Source organism: Opisthorchis viverrini (assembly GCF_000715545.1).
Source record: "Opisthorchis viverrini unplaced genomic scaffold opera_v5_44, whole genome shotgun sequence".
In the NCBI taxonomy this organism is placed as follows: Eukaryota; Metazoa; Platyhelminthes; class Trematoda; order Opisthorchiida; family Opisthorchiidae; genus Opisthorchis; species Opisthorchis viverrini.
The window spans coordinates 595709-613568 of record NW_008751700.1 but is presented as its reverse complement, the minus strand read 5'-3'; the positions used below and the strand labels follow the sequence as shown (position 1 = coordinate 613568).

Here is a 17860-nt window from a genome sequence, read left to right as displayed (position 1 = left end):
GATGACCCTTACCTACTGCGGTACACTGTTCGGCCCACGAACGCCCCGGTGATGGTTGATTTTTGTTTGACTACCTGTCATCTGGGTATAATAGACAGTGCATTAACTAAGCCAAACTTCAGAACTTTCCAGAGTTATCTTCTCTGGAAATTTCAGCTTGTTATATAAACTGGCGTACAAGCCGTACCACGGTTTTTGCTTTCGCGATACAAACCCCGTCTTTTGCACTGTTTACAGCTGAGATAATCGCAGTTCGCTTACACATTTCTGAACTTTGCACTAGAAAGAACCTCAAACCGATCCACAGTCAGTCCAAAGTGTTGTTCCGTTTCCACGGATGAGTTGAGTGATTTGATACATTGGACGTTTAAGGTAAGAATCCCTTCGTATAGTTTGTATTGCATCATTTCTCGATTGAGAGAAATGTTGGTACTCCATGTAGCATGGATGTTGTCTACTTTGTTCGCCTAGCTAGGCAACATTTTGCGTATCGCTACAAAACGATGCGCCGATGACTAGTAATGAGACGTTTTCAAGCAAATTGCCCGGACCAGGAAATAAAGAAAAATCCATGCATTGCACTGACTCCGTGTCTGTCTTATAGACTTCGATGTATTAGCCAGGTGAAGGCTCGTATCAAGTGAGTCTTGTCCGCTACATCATGTGTTCCAAAAACTTAAGCGTAGCCAGTGAAGTGGAATGGAGAGTGGGTGGGATAACTTCATTGTAAACTCCCTTATTTATCGCAAAAAATCGATTATTTGTGTAAATGTATCATGTTAAGACCGTTTCATTTCAGTTTGCAATTTCTAGTATTCTGTTTGTAGTGTTCCGCCGCGAGCTACTGGACACAACAACAATGGATAGCGCTGAGTGGGATTCAAATTCACGACCTAATAATACAAAATACACCTGTCAATAACTGGGAGTATTTTTTTACCCATTTGGCTGTTGTTCAAGTCCTCGTTGTGTCCCCGGATAAATTCACACAAAAACCACTCTCAAAAAGAACTTCTGAATCAGGCGTCTTTCACAGTTTTGCCGCTTTGGTCCACATTGAAATAAAATACCTATAAAAGTTTTGCTGAATAGTTTTAGACTTTTTTTCACCTGAACGTGGATGGTGGATGCACCATTACCTACATTTAAGTCGTTTTACCGGGCTTTTGGTCCTTTGGTTTTCTGAATTCAAGAGACGAAAAAATTCGCGTTATGAATTTCACCATTCCAAAGTTTTCTATCTCCTTGCATATCCTTGAGCATGGTGACCCACGCTATAACCACGTAAGTGAACTTCCGTGGACGTGGTCAGACTTTCGTCGATTGTTAAACTGTCTTGTATATTACTACCGGAGTACTTGCGCTGTTACACAGATTACCACAAATGTATGTGATACTGATTTGTGAATGGTTCAACCATGTCCAGTACATTCTGAGGATCCCGACAGCTGCAAATCGTCCTTTTGAGAAAGCAAAAAATTATCCCAGTTTTATCGTAAACGGTGCAAACGGTGGTGATTATTTTTCCTCTTCTAGTTTGGTTACTTTAAGATGTCGCTACATTGAACAGTAGCTTTCATTACTGCAAATGGTATATATGCAATAACTGATATTCTCTCTAAGAAGAGCTGCTGCAAATTCAGGGGGATCATCTTTCATCCCAGAGATTGTGTTACCATTGACATTTTGATCTCTGCTGTGTTAATGTCAATGGGTCATCTGTCTCTATTCGTTGACTGAATCAGGTAAAAGCCTAACAAGCTGACCGATTGTTTCTGTGACCCCAAAAACTAGAGACAAGCGCTCTGTACTCGATGCAAAGAAAGGCAGATGACATGCATAACGATTTTATGACATCAATCAGGCGTAACGATTATTGTGGTTTGTTCGTGTTCAGTGGCCAACAAGGGTCCCCTAAAAGTTTGAAAATAAAGAAAGAGTGATAGGATAAAACAAGTTGAGCCTGGTTACAAGATAAATCGAAATGACATCGATTGAATGACATCAGTCTCTCGGTAGTTCGTTGACTGGAAAGAATTCCAGAATTTAAGTGAAAACGATACTTACAAAACGCCGAGCAAATTACAAGAACGTTTTGGAACAGATACACCATTTGGGATTACAATCAATTACGGAGCTATCGATGAATCAAGATTTTGCCTCGGATCTTGTTTACCAAACGGGTGTCAAGAGCCAAATTGATTATAACTGTTTGGCATATAAAAGTCTGGTCCATAAATTCTTATGATCAAACCCTATAGCCTCTGCGACATTCCCTAATAGAATCAGATACACGGTCGTCGGCTTGTTCGCTGAACTGGGCAATTTAATTGCAAACGTTTTATCACCTATCGACATCGACAGTGACATCATCAGTGCGTTATTGATGATTATGTTACCTCGATTGGTGATGAAACGTTTGCAATCGAACTGTCCAGCTCAGCGAACAAGCCAACGACCATCTACGCTACCTAAGCTACCGACATTTTCCCCTGTAGGAAATCAGATATATAGCAGTATGCATAACCCGTCATGTCACCTAACCGTACATGAGTTAGAAGAACTATGCAAGTTAGCATTTGGTTGCAACAGGGCCGCTGTGTCAAGCAGGAATCAAGTGTGTTTCGCTTTTCACCGTAGCAGGCTGATCAGTTCATCCCAGTCCGCACAGACTGATTAGCCATGAAGAAATTCCATGTCGTGAGCAGCGTCAAAGCTAGGGCTCTCGATGTTTTTTTGTGGCGGACAGCTCACTCCTGTCACCACCGATGATCGGATGCTTAAACCAGTGGTAAAATCATTAGTCATTGCAGATTTCAGTCTTTTTCGGTTATCGTGAGGCTAAGGCTTGCTTATGAAAAATTCAAGAAGAATAAGGTGAGTTTGTGTTGCAATATTTCGGGAATATAACCTTGGAACTGTTTGTGGCTGAGCTGGATGCCGATAAGTAATAATTAGTGGGATGTGACTATCGGATTATCGTACAAGACAATCGATTTTCTGCGTAATTGTTATGGGTTTCACATTACTGAGGGTTCAGGGTTGGTAGAAATATCGGAGGAAACAAGCCATTCCAACGGACAAACACCTTTCAGGCCACTGATTAATTCGAGCAGCTTTGCATGAATTAACAATGGAAGGCCTTGTTCGCAATTAATTGAAAAAAAATTTGAAGTGGGAGGCGAACTCTACTGACAGTTGCCGAGTATTCTGTTACAGAACAGTTTTTGAAATTGTTTATCCTCCAGAGTAGGCTACAAACGTTCTATCTGTAATCGCCACTCCTTGTGAGAGCATTGTACACAATATAGAATGCAGGGAAAATCCTAGGACCGAACGGTTTTGTTGCAAACTGATAGCGCATATGAATCTGACGGATACGTCTAGTCCTGTCTTGTGCGCATGTGCAAAACTTATATAAACATGGTTGTTTACAAAGTCATATGATTTGCACGAGTTGTTCACAATATTATGCAGGTACGTAATTGCTGACGTGGTCTATTCACACATTCCCGCATTTATGTGTGTAACCGTATTCTTCATGAGGTGTTTCACTTTACTAGCCCTGATAAAATATGAACACATATGTTGCACTAATGTACTCCTGGGATGTTTCATCTTCCGTAACTAGTGTGAACATTTTTAATGCAACTGACTATTCGTGATTTTACTGGCCATACCCACACCCCAAGTGATCCCAGGAGTTATTTTGCCGTGAATTTTATCATATAGTCTCTAACGAGTTGCCCTGTCTGCCCATACATTTATGTCCCGGGCCAAATTTAATTAGCCGGCCGCCTGACAGCTATCTGTAACCCACAGGAGAGAATTTTCGACAGTCATCGGGAAGCCCGTGTGGAGTAAAGCTCTCTTTTGAGATTTACAGCATGGGCGCGGCCAGTGATCCCCAATTAGATAAAGCAGCTGCGCTGTCCTCGCGACTTTTCGGCGCAAGTTTGATGAATTATTAAATCCAGACATATGATCAAAGTAAAATGGTAATTTAAAAGTATACGGGAAAAATTCTATTTTCGACCGGTGCTGTTGACCTGATCAATGGAAACTCGGCTACCCAAAAGAAAAAAGTGGATAAGTATTTATGTTTACGGTTATTGTAAATAATATATTTTTAATAAAAGGCACTAGTAGCAACGCCTAAGCATGTCCCATGGATATGGTCAGGTTGCAGTTTCACATTGTTGCATTACTCGGCTATTCGTCTAAATCAAAGGTTCTTGAACAATTTTATTCATTCCCCTTCAAATCTATTATCTTATACATATATAATTACTAAACAGGTGAAATTTTAGAAGTGATTGTCTTTCTCTCCGGAGTGGCATACCTCTCTTATCCAATATAATTAGTTGCACAATGCCTCAGAAATGAGACGACTATGGGCTAGTACCCGATATTCCGTATACAAAAAGTATCTACCCCAAGATAGCAACTGTCCAGACGGACACGTACGAGTGCCGTGGATTGACATGGCGGATTGCCATCCGCCTGTGAATGTCAGGCTTTGGGTTACAGAAAGCAGTAATCAAAGAAGGACCAGTGTCCGTGCCATTGGTCTGGCGGACATCGGCCATTAAATGGATATAACTGACGCACTTCAAATCGCCTATAGTATACTCACTCATCTGCATATATGAATTCGCTCATCAAGGGAATATCTATCATAAAGGAAACTACTCACAAGGTTGCTGAAAACGCTTAGGCAACCCACGACCGGTATCGCTTTTCTTGGGATTCATCAGGTAGGCGCATTACCCGAGTTTCCGTCAACCTTATGATCCACTTGAACACCATAAACAAGAGATTCCTTTGCGTCTACTGTGAAAACCAAATTGATTTGCAAATGAGTGTATTTCTCGAAGAAAGAAAGAAATTTGTGGAAAAAACAGATGTAATGGCCCGGTACCCTAAGATACTCATGGATTACATTCAGCCACCTTTGAGTAGTTTTCTTTATGAAAATATACTGCGATATCTCCAATGTCGTGCCGACTCAAACATGAGGCGGCCTGTGTGCGGCACATTCAGTTGTAGAATATCACAAACGAAAGGTTCACTTGAGTCTCTCCTGAAAACCAAATTGAGTTGCAAATGAGTGTATTTCTCGGAATACCTATCAATTGTCTACAAAGGCGACTCTCTGGTGACAGGTTCAAATTGAGGCTGAAACTTCCGATGGACCAGCTTCAAATCTGCTGGATATGTGTGCACAAACAAACACGCCGTTGATGGACAATTCTAATGGGAAATTAAGCGGGAAATTTGACTACTAAGGCGCTCAAGTGTCGCTGTTGACCCTTTCAGGTTTCCTTCTGAAGTACTTGGTGTTTATAAAGCCTCTGGACAGTGGTTCATTACATGTTTCGTAAGGGTTCAAACCCATCATGAAGATATGGCAACATAGGTTGACAGTTCTGGTCAACAATTCAACAATGTACTGCGGCGCCAGATGTCTACTTAACATATTTGCGCGTATAGCAAATATGACTAGTTATGATCCGTTTTATAAGTAATACTTTCAAACTAGGCGTGGTTGTATTACGTTGCAGTAATACAAAGTCGAAATACCAGTTCTTTGCCCGATGAGTTTAAAGCTGCGGCTAACCTACTTTATGGGCAGAATGAAATTCAGGTCCTATTGGTTTGGAGACTAAAAGCCCCTCTAAGAATAATTTGTTACTTTTAACACTTCTCGGGTGATTAAATTCCCGGAGCAATTTAACTGCACTGGATGAAGCAAAGAAGAAAATTGATTCATTTCGCTATGAGCGCAAATGTGGTAGGTGAGCGTGGACGGTGAGTTGATCGGTGAAAACCTTTGACCATGTGAGCAGGTTAACCTTTTGTATTGAGATGTCACTCTGGTCGCAAAACAGCATTGGTTCTCTGGTGTCACTGTTTTATTTTAAAGCGAATGGTCCCAATTAGGGAGAAGTTCAAGTTGAAAACAGTGGGCCAAATGAACCGCATCTGAAACTGTCGTTAATGATATCCTTCAACTAAATGGGCTGCACAAAAGCCGTCACACATTTCAGTTAGCAAGATAGGTGAGATATGGCAGTATAACTTCTTGAAGAAAGGTTTCTGAAAAACCTTTGGTAGCTCATGAACTGCCTTGCTCTTGAAGCTATCCACTCCCCGAAGCTGGTGAAATACATCCACCTGTTGGTTAGTGACAAGGTGAGCCAAACCAGTCCTGAGCTGTCAGGGACCGTATGAGTATTGTGCTCCACAAGGAATATATGCTGCTATGTCTCGAAGACCGTACCGACTGAAACTGTGTGAAGCAGGTTCGATCGAGGGTTACCATAAAAGTGAGCTATGATTCATTCGGGTCGCGCGTTAACACCAAAAATTTGCAACTCAGTGTGTTTTGCCAATTAGGCCTCCGTCAGTTTAGCATCTAAGTAGAACATGGGGTTACAAAAATCGCGGAGCCCAAATTGGGAAACTGGTCGTTGGCTATCCGAAAGTGGTGTGTTCCATCGTAAAAATATGTCTACTTCAAATGTTTGTCGGTATACTTCAAGCGCCTCATGGTTTCTAATGCGGTTATCTTATTCTCACCTTTCTAGCTCAAGTTAGCTCTCTGGTCAGGGCACAAACTTATTGGTCGGAAGGTCTTCGGTTTGATACCAGCCACGGCATTTCGATTGCCCTTGTGTAGGTTTGGGCATCCTGGTAATGTCTCAGCCCTTGTGTTGCTTCAGCATGGCAACCAGAAACCGGAAATGTGTTACAGCTGAACCTTCATGTTTCTTCATTTTATTATATCCTTACTTTTCGGGACAAAACACAAGTAATCCTGCAGGGGTGCTTTCATTCCCATCACTTTTATTGTGAAATTGATTGTGTTGTACTGGCATTACGAGATCTTATTCTTTCCAACACCTAATGGCTTTTTAAGGTTTACCAAAGGAATATTTCTGGGAGCTTATCTCGACACTCAAATTATAGCTTCTAACTAATGTTACTATAAAAAATCGCTTGTTCTTCCCCGCCCTACCTATCGTCAAGTAAACGATCCAAATAAACGTACCCGGTAATTAAAATTTAACGGACTTTGGATGCTCATACTAGAGGATTTGGAAGCTCATCCACGGGAAAAGGTTGTTCCTTATTGGGCATTTCAGTGTAAGCAGAAAGAGATCGGACTAGTCATGAGCCAGTGACATCCAAGCTGAAGCCTAGTGGAAACGATTTGTCACGTGTGACTGGGCTCCTCACAATTCAGACACAGCTCTGTTATAAACTTAAAGTAAAGTTCGGTAGCAACCATGTTCCTTGTCATGGTCGATGAGTGCTGGGACAGGCTCACTGTTCAAAAGTACTCATTCTCCATATTTCTGGACTTTGTATGCTGAACTTCTTCGAAATAGTTAACAAAAGTCCCTGTTCAGAAACATTAGAAAACTATTTTGTTGAAAAATGGAACAGGACCTGTCAAGCCAAAACCTTTCAAACGGCACTGGTTATAGAGTCTAATATTTAAACCTGATTCGAATAAAACTTCTCCTCTTGTCTACACAGTTTGGCCTGTCTGAATGTCAGTTAACCAGGTAGCAGAGAAGCCGCTCGTGATCCAAAACTGAGTGTTTTGACCACAGTCTGGAAAACTGAGGGTTCAGTGTCACTTCAAGATTCACAAATTAAGCACTGCCAATAACTTCTAATTAAACATACACACCGCACACTGATATTTGACCTTCCGGTGCAGGTTTGAGTTTGAATTTAAAAGCAAATTATGACTCATACCCAATGCAAAATGTCGATCCAAAATATGCTGAAGAGGTATACACTTTATGTGGGATAATCAGCGAAGTTTCTGTAAAATCAACAGAAATTAAGTGAACATTTATGTACACTGTTACATAAATAGATGAAGTAAATAAGTCAAATAAAATGGCACCTCGAAATCTCCTGGGCTTATAAAGTACCACATCGTAGATCCCCCTCCTGTTTTTGAATAGAGGTCTCCCCAGCTTCTTTCACTTAACAGTTGATTGAATCACGAGCAGACTTAGACCCCTCCTCTGAAGCTTCACATCTATCCGCTGGTTGTTTAAATCAAACACCCTAACTCATGCGCGAGTTGACGAAGGTTCTGTTCGTTAATGCAGACATTTCCGGCAAGTTGGACTGTGAACATTTGCAACGTTTGTTTCAACCTCTCAATGGCCTAGTTTCTATAACGGGAAGCACTAAAATATTAAACACTATACTGTAAAGAGGTAAGAAACTAGAAATCCACAGCAGCTAAGAAACTTGCCCGACTTCCCTTGTGGTATTTTGGGCAAGCGCTGCAGCATAAGGCAATGCATCGATACTTTCTAAACTGCTAAAACGTGGTCACGCCAGCTCGCAAAAATGAAATTCAGACTCAGAATGGTGTCGTCGTCTCTCAAAAAACGTTGGGATTATCCTCACGTCTAGAGAACCAGTATACAGCAGACTTTCCTTTACATGTATGGCATCTCCATTCAACCATCAGCCACTGTAGTTGTCTATTATCTATTATTTATGCATCACTTAGTGGCTATAGTTAATCATACCTCGGATTCTATTAGAGGTAAAACAATAGTAAGGGATTAGTGAAACACACTCATTTGCAAACTAATTCAATTTTAGACTCAACAGACCCCCAGCAGAACACTCGTTTGTGATGTTTCCAGTAGTGCATTACGAATATACCTGTATTGCGATATCTCGAATATCGTAGCGACTGAAAAATGGGGCGGCATTTGCATCACATTCGGTTGCCTGGAAACATCACAAACGAGAGATTCAGCTGGGTTCCAGGTGAGGCTCTCGAGAAACCAAATTAGTCTGCAAATGAGTGTACTTTGCTAATTCCGTGCGGTGCGGTTCCAAGTAGAACATAAGTTTACCGGAAGCTTGGGGAATGCGCCTACATGATGAGATCCAAGAAGGGCAAAACTCGTCGTGGGCTGTCGACGAATTTTCAGCAACCTTATGAGTAGTGCATTACGAATATCCTAGTAACGGATCTTTTAATTTAAGATGAACTTCTTGTTCCACTGCCTCATTACGATTGTATTCAAAGGTACAAAAAGACCCTCGGGATCACTCATCCCGTCTGTTCTTTGTCAGCATACGCACTGAGGGCAGTTGCAGATGGCCGGAAATTGTCGCAGGTGAGTAACTAAACTAACTTGGGTGGTTTTTTCAGGGGGGCATTATTCCAGTCATATATCTGAAACCTCTTCGGATAGAATGAGTGAGAAATAGGCATTGTAATCTACGTTCATACAATCGGCAAGAGAGTATGCTATTGCTATCACTAAAAGTGCAAGAACGTATACTCATAATCTCATGCACCTATCAGACCTTTGGATAATTTGAATGAAATTTTCTCACCAGGTATGCAAGTAACACTAAACAGTAACTGTTGGTACGCTTGTCGACATTACCATATCACAACCAGTAAGACTGTTTCAATAAGCTGGGCAACTGAAAAATGCATCGAACCACAAAAGCGAAACACAATAACACTTACTCAGACTCTTTGGGCTATCCGGTTTTGCCTGAACCAAAGACCATCGTCGGTAATCGAGCGCTTGTCAGATCTGTGAACAAAAGTCCATTGGTGCATTTTTTAAACTATCAAGTGTTTGGCAAGCCGAATTCGTGGCTATTGAAGTTACTCCACTTTTCTCATTATTTTATTCACTTCTCAACAAGCTTGGAGTCCGACTGGATAAGAAAACAGTTTAATCGAGAATGTGTTCTGGAGTTTTCACCCAATGCTGAAGGAAACATTTAGCCAATTGCGATCTAGTTCGCGCACCAGCTATTGGTAAAGGTCCCACCGCTAACGAACAACGGGTGCCTTTAACGTTCGTGTATCCAGAAGTAGTCAACTGGACGAACAGTCTGAATGGCACTCACTTTTCAAGTTTCCGATCGTGTTGTCTGACTGCGCCTGGAACAGGCGGGTTACAAGAGTGGGAACTCTATGAGAAGAATGACAAGCTTTTCTGCAGCATCCAACCGAAAAACAGTCACATTTTAGTTGAAGAAGACTGTGTTTCACTGCCTGCTTGAGAAGTGTGGAAAATATACTACACTTCTTTCTACAACTAAAATCCATGAAGATGAACAGGTCGTACACAAACACAGGATTCGTTCTTCATTTAGCACATCAGCTTGTACGAATGTGTGGTTAAGTGGTCAGAGGCCAAGATTGGAATAGAAAGATTAACTGAGGTATTAAAACCCGAAGATAAATGCCTGTAACGTAGTCCCACCAAGTGAGACTACCGTAGAGCTCCTACAGATCTTAGGGTCAAGAAAATTACCAACAGAAAGTTAGATGACGAAACTCAGTGGTAAACAAACGAAGGCCGTGTACCTTAACGTGTTTAACAACGGTATAATTCTGTGGGTGGTCGACAAATGGAATGATTATTTAGTATTCATCCGGCTTATCACAAAAGCCCAAAGCTATCCTGTCGGTCCTGATTGGCCAGCATCCAGCTGAAACCCAAACCCTGGTGGGGATGTTTGAGGTATCGTTTTCATGGAGCAGCTTGTAAGAGAGCACATTCCATACGGTTGTACTACTCTTTTTGTGTTTGGTGTACTGGATAAAATTGTACCCATTTTGTGGCAATCGATCTGGTCTCTGTTTACTTCCATATTTCGGCATCTGGATAAACTGAGAATGGCAGATCGATGCAGATGCTTCGCAAACGTTCTTGTAAGCATTCAAGATCCAAGGTCAGCAGTGTTACTACACCCACTGTTGTAATAAGATCTGCATAATTAGGTGAGAAACTAATGATATCCCATGCTAGTTTCATAATGAAGTGGACTTTTTGAGGCAGATAATGGTAAAGGAAGCATTGTTGTGCAAACATACGACGGAAGGGCAGACACGAGGTTATAGGGTTTGACAGTGGAGGGGACAGGCGAAGAAAATTGTGGGCGAATTCGATGGCACTGCGTCGAAAGAATGGAGCAAGGGATAGAGGTTTTAAATTGCACGTAACCGCTGGCTGCTTATAACTTCTTCAGTCGCAAGTATCTGAGATGTACTAAATCTCATCGCTTCATAGCCCACTCCATTTCCAAACTCATATAAACAACTCACCTTGTTGAAGAACTCAAACCTTGTTCTGGGTAACGGACAGAGATATACGACTATGTGTGTATTACAACTTCAAGAACCTTAAAGGATATTCCGAAGTTCGGAACAGTAAGGTGAATGTTGATTTTCAGTTTGGTGTATCTCATGCCGAACTAAAACCATTCCCATTATCCACCCTCAGTCACTGAATCAATATCGGGAGGATGGGAGAAGAAATCCACAGCGTAGTATCTATTCCTTCAACTGCCGCCTGGTTTCGAAAATATTGCTTCACTCGGATAACCACCCGGAAAAAAACAGGCAGTGTGGTGAAAACGCGAACAGTGTGGGGCCAACAAGGCAACCATGACTGCAAACCACCCATTTGCATAACTGTTCAGTATTTCGAAGTACTTCAGTGTATTCTTGTGCTTTTTTGGGCGATGTCTGAACGCTGAGCACCTACAAAGAAATCTGGTCTAGTGAACCGATAAAAGTGAAGGCCGAATAGCTAAGAACGTGCTAATGGAATCTGCAAGTAGACAATGCTGTTTACAAATGAAATCAGCGGCTTGCGCCCTTATTTTATCGAACACACTACTGATGCTCGTTTTTTCTGCTTCGTTCTGTTGTTGCTAGTTGTTTATGCGGCGCTTACCCGTGTGCCATTTTGCTTTTGAAGGTGGCTCGGATTCACTTGTCGTGGTTCTCAGCCCTCTCACATCCAGCGGTCACCCACCATGATAGGTTTTAGATAGATAGATCAAACAGGAGTTGTGGTTGTGTTCAAGTGTGAAGTGCACTTACCCAGACTTTACTAGTTTGTCCAACTGCGTAAAATTCGGTTGTGGCAAACTTGTCTGTCTTTTGTGTTCAATGCAGGAACACCGTGCACGGCTGATTTCGATTGAACCCTGGGTTTTTTCCCAGATGTTTAGACGGCTTTGATTTATCTTTGTATCAAAAGGCGACTTATCCGTACCGATACCTAATGTATTACTGATATGATCCCGTCAACGTGAAAATGCTTTTGTGAAAGGGCTGATAAACTGTTCATATATGCACTGCTCAGACCGGGCACTGAAGTTAAGCTCACTCAAGTAATCCTAAGTAAATCTGCTTCCTCTCTTGCCGAAACACAAATAAGATCAGCACTTCAAACGACTGCAAAGCAAATGTGCAGAAAACGCTATTCTGAAAGGAACTCCAGATCCCATCAAAATTCAATATGGGCGCGGAGTCTGGGGCTAGAGAACAAAACATAAGGCTTCGCAATGTGTCTGAATGCTCTTACGATACCAAATGATCAGACTGAAAGGGGGAATGGAAAAACAGCGGATAACTTTGTATACTAATAGCTGAACGTGGGGGAAAAGTATGCTTATCACAACAGATATGCTATGCAGCTCCACAAAATAGTGGATTCTCAGTAATCTCATTCCATGCTCTGGCATTGAGGTGCAACCTACTGTTTGAGCAGTTCAAAATTCTCTGTAGGGCCTATCGTGTTGGGCGAACGTCGAGGTACTATTCGACAATTCGTGCTCACTCCGCATGTGCCAACCAACTTCACGATAAACAGCCATCTTCCGTGTAAGCAGGGATAGTTGGTATTGAAATAGGACATGCAAATATAGGTCAATCTTCTCTGCATCAGCACAAATCACATGACCAGAATAGTGTACAAAATGACGTTGGTTACAACGCTGACAACAGTAGGCACGTGTTCTGTTATCTACGTGAATTTTACTGACCAGCTCCTGATTAAGTTTCCCGAAGATGACTGAAAATTCGGGCGATAAAGTCACGCTCAAAAACATTGTGCTCTTTCCCCAGACTGCATTTGAGTACCTAGATCGCTACTGCGCCGAGATTTTATTTGGAAAGCATGGCGGGCATGGGTGAATGAATTCTAGCCATTCTCTGCATTGCAGTCACCACAAAACTCTCCGGAGCACAACCAAAGCTAATGGATTGTTTATCAGCAGATAGAGGAACAGAATTTTTTGTCATAAAAGGTCGCAGCGTCTATTCAGAGGGACAGTGCTTGAGCCGTCCGAAATAAAGAGGAAGTATACGACCACTTTTGAAAGCCGATATAAGACTGTGTTCGTAAGCTAACTTTATCTCTCGAGGTAAAGTTCCAAGATTGAACAAGGTCATGGAATATGCACTTTCGGGGCGCGGAAGTTTTCTCATCTCAATTCCAAAATAAAAAGAAACCACCAGAACCATGGAGGATAGGGGATAAGAAGCGATATTCTAAAATTAACCGATTTCCTTGACCCAGTCTGTTAGTGAACTACAAATTTGGCCTGATCCAAGCAATAATCTATTTACGTATTCGTACACGGCCGTTCTTTAAGAAATCTAACAATTGAAATACCAGATGAGGATACTACGAATCAGGGATATGATGGATTAGCGCGTGACAACTTGCTACATCTCGAAATTACCTTTATTGCTATTCCCCAAACATGCATCTTCCAGAAAAAATGATACTTTCGGTGGTTCTTTTTCAAAATATACTGGATGAGAACACTGCTGTTTTCTAATAAACTGGATGAACAGGACTGAAGACCACCATAAGGACTCCTGAGATGGATCGAAGAAATGCAATGTAACAGATATGTGAAGCTTTCGTTGCAGTTGAAATTGGGGTACTCGTCCTATTTCTACAACGACTGCTGACACTTGATGGCTCTTGTGTTAGATCCCTGGTGACCCATTTGACAAAACTTATTGGTGTAATGTGGGACGAAGAGAAAGTGCCTGCAGAATGGAGCATGTCGAGTTATCCCTATCTTCAAAAAGAGTACGCTGACGCTATGTGAAAACCACCGTGCCATCAGCCGGTTAGCTGTAGCATCGAAGGTACTCTCTGGTGCTCTCTCTCCTTCGAAGGTTGACTGAATACACAAAAATACAGATCCGCGAAGACCAAGCTGGGTTCCGTCCTGCAAAAGTTTGCACCGACCATATCTTCACCCTCCGACAGACTCTGGAACAGCGACAATGCTTCCAGCAACCAACAATGGTTGTTTCTTGGTCTGAAAGCTGCCTTTGACTCTGTGGACCGCCAAGCACTATTGCAGTGTCTGTGGAGCAAAGGTGTCCTCCATGAATTCTTGACCCTCATCAAGGCGCCGTACGCCAACTCCTACGGCCATGTAAAGGTCTACGGGAAGCTTTCTCCTGAGTTCACCACATCAAGTAGTGTCCGACAGGGCTACCCTCTTTCACATTTCCTCTTCAACTTCGTCAGTGATGACAGTACATCCAACCACAACAAAGTAGTCACTTGTATTATATCATTTGCAAAACCCTGCATACTTTTGTCATTCTTAGTACGCGTGAAAGCTACTCGGGTACGGTACATTCTTTTACAACAACGTGTGTACTATATCTGGTAAATGTGTCCAATCAGCTACAGATCCACTGAGCTTCAGAAGGCACAGATCGATACCCATATGGGGAACACAAAATGTTGACTTCGCTATATCGCAGCGACACTCCGCACTGCTTCATCTTTCTACACCCACATTTTGTTTTGTCCCAGGTTTAGATAAGATGCAGACTGATGAGCGGCGTCATGCCCGCCCTCTATAGGATCATAAAAATATTTACACTCAGCAGTGGCGCGAGGCTCTGTACACTGTGGATGAATTATGGAGCATTTAGAGCTAACTGGCGAAGATTCCATGTTTGGTTTGAGACGGAATGCTTTACCCATCTCCGTAAATTTCAACCGATGAGAACGCTAAAATAATTATATGTCGCCGTATGCGCAATGTACTGTAACATTAGCAGCGGGCTCTTAATTGACTTGCTCCTACTGACAATTCCACATCATACGAGTGAGACAGACATTTGGGATTGAAACTAATGTGGCATCATCATGGCGTTGATACAGAGGCACTCAGAGCCACAATCTTCCAAGTGTGATTGTACTCTCAGTTCGGACTCAGTTCTGACTCTCAGTTCTTACTGATTGGTTCCCCGTCTGCCTTATAACTAACCTAATTTGGTGACCTTCTCACTTGGCCTGATGAAGCTTTTGTGTCAAAAGCGAAACACTACCCAAATAAAAACTACTGATTGTTTATCAAGCTCTTCTGAAACGAACTCTCATTTCCTTTCTAGTGGTGAACAAATTTGCCATATCCACGTGAGAACATTAGTACTCATCACGACCACCGAAAAATGCCACGATCCAGTCGAATGGCTAGCGCGATTTTTCTTTTAAACGGTGATCTTCCCTGATGGGTTTATGGCCAATGGCAAACTTCTCTCTATGTCAAACGAAATAATGATACCTATATAAATTTCTTACATCTACCCTTGTCGTAGTGTTTCATTCACAGACCGTAAACAGGTTTGAAACCAAGTATGGAGGTGGTGTAGAAAACATATGATCGGGAAAAATTACGACTTCATAAAGTAAGTCCTTTGATTTTAATCCAGGCTGAAGACACTACAAGATCATTCAGTTATTTCTCTTCTGGAGTCAGATTGTTCTTACTCCCGCGGTTTGTGCACGATAATAATCAACGTTCGAGCGGATCGATATTCCACAGCTGATACCGAACTAGCCAACTCATGTTAAAAAATAGAAATCATGAATAAATTTCTTACCCCGTTCCGTAATCATCCCACACATCTGCTGTATGAAATCGTTTGTATCTCGGACCCATATGCGCTGGATATAGATAGTGTGCTGGGGGACTGGGGAATAGAAGAACAGAAAAACTTAGGATTTAGTATGGGGATAAACAAGTTCCGAAATTCGCCGTTCCCATCTCACACGAATGTCAGAAACAATTAAGGTTAATAACAAACATGGATAATTTCCTATCCTGCAAATTGGAAATGTGTGTTTCGTTCTTTTGGGAACATGTGAACTGTAGGCTTCGATTCATTCACAGTCATTATAATGTCCGAATATTACAAATTTACAAATCACTACAAAATTATACACTGCTGCACCAGATTGGGAGCGTTTTAAAAAGGCCAACCACTAATGGTACCATTCGGGAAACAACCAGCTGCCTAGGCACTGCCCGTATTCGGCGATGGTTTGAGTGAATGTAAATTATTTAAAACAGTTATATATTTCATCGCTACTTTTCCGCTTGACTTATCAGTTACTTCACAGACCCACCCTTAGTTTTCGAAATGGAAGCAGCAAACTACTAACGTTTACAGTCAGTAGTCCTAGTAGCCCAACCAGGCATTCAGATAAATAAAGTTCCAATACCAGTCACTGACCAAAAACTATATTGCATATATATATATATACTGCATATATCTGGATAAACGCCGATCAATATAAAAGGTTTTGCTCCCGGTGAAAAGAAGATCGCCTCCCAGTTCGAAGTAGCAGCCAACACGAGCTAAGCGGTTAAGAGCTACAAGACACAAGAGTAGAGACTTTGTACAGGGTTCTGGAAAGGTCCAATAATTTCCATTTCAACCGTCCAACAGGAACAGCACGTCAAAACACGTTTCGTTAGTAGTATACACTGTCAAAGTGGTAACTAAACGTATTTTGCCGCCGATAAGAACCGAGGAAACCTGGCCAGTGCGAAACGGTTTAACTTGATGCTGCGTTCGCCGACATGGGCAGTTCATGTTAGAACATATATGTGTGAATCATTTGTGGACCGTAAAAATCATTCATAGGCTTGGATCAAAATTTCTTCCCATTCAGGATGCCACTATGCGAGGAGCTGAAAGTGACAGAAAGACATCCCGACAAAACTATGGCCGCCTTAGCCAGTGGAACGGCTCGTGGAATTATCAGACTTGGGCAACTTCTACGCTTGTCTACAACAGACCTCGGCCACCTACTATAAACCGGGAACAACCGTCTGATACTTCACCGAAAACGAACAATATCTACTCGTGGTTGTGGACGCTGGCGAATCTAGCTCGTATTGTGTCTAATACTTCCAGAACAGTCTATACGTTTTTGTTAGTTTATTAGACGTGTCTCTTAGGAAGTGGAGTCTACACCAGCAAAGCCACTGGTGGGCAAGCATTTTTACTCTGGAATAATATTCTACTGTTTGGGGCTTAACTGTACTGTGACTGTGAAAGCTAATGCGCATATTAGTACCTTGAGTAATACCCGTGCGTAATGAGGAGAAAATATAATATCGCGTTTGGACTTGAAATGTCACCAGTATACTGAATGTGAACCTAATAGAAGTTCCACTTCGTGACGTTTACTAAATATCCCAAAACTTTTCTAATTTCTTTCACGGAGATTGTCCTTGTTTCTCATTTTGGTGTTCGCGAGTAGAAAACACCGATTTTCCACTTACGGCGCCAAAACCTGCTCCTCTAAGCAGGATAACAGCACAAAAGCGCAGAAAACGTAGAGAATTTGGCTCATGTTTGATCTGAAATCAAAAGAGAAAAGATGAAATTCGATTAATTTTCGCTCGTGATATATTAGTGAAAAAGTAGCGTCCACTAAACATCTGCGTAGCATCCACTAAACATCTAATCGGCGTTAGAAAGCACATCATACAGCAAACAGTACCTTCCAAATGAAACTGAACAGTACCTGTTCACTTCTTTCCGTATAATTTGGCTGCCGCGGGGCTATCTCGAACTTCGCGAGAAATCGTTCAACATGTCCTGATGATGTTTTAACAAAATCCAGGTGAAAAAATCAGGCATCAGGCTCTATGCTATCCCAGCATCCAATAGGTACCCGAATGATCAGACTGAGACAGCTTTTTCCTGGGT

At 41.9% G+C, this 17860-nt stretch overlaps 1 protein-coding gene across 1 annotated transcript; it reads right to left on the bottom strand.

The window, feature by feature from the left end:
• Positions 1-1857: 1857 nt before the first annotated feature.
• T265_13179 (hypothetical protein) lies at positions 1858-17508 on the bottom strand (the record flags this gene model as incomplete). Its single annotated transcript, XM_009167645.1, has 2 exons — positions 1858-1914; positions 17431-17508. Coding segments are annotated over 2 exons (126 nt in total), but the record flags the coding sequence as incomplete, so codon positions are not given.
• Positions 17509-17860: the final 352 nt, after the last annotated feature.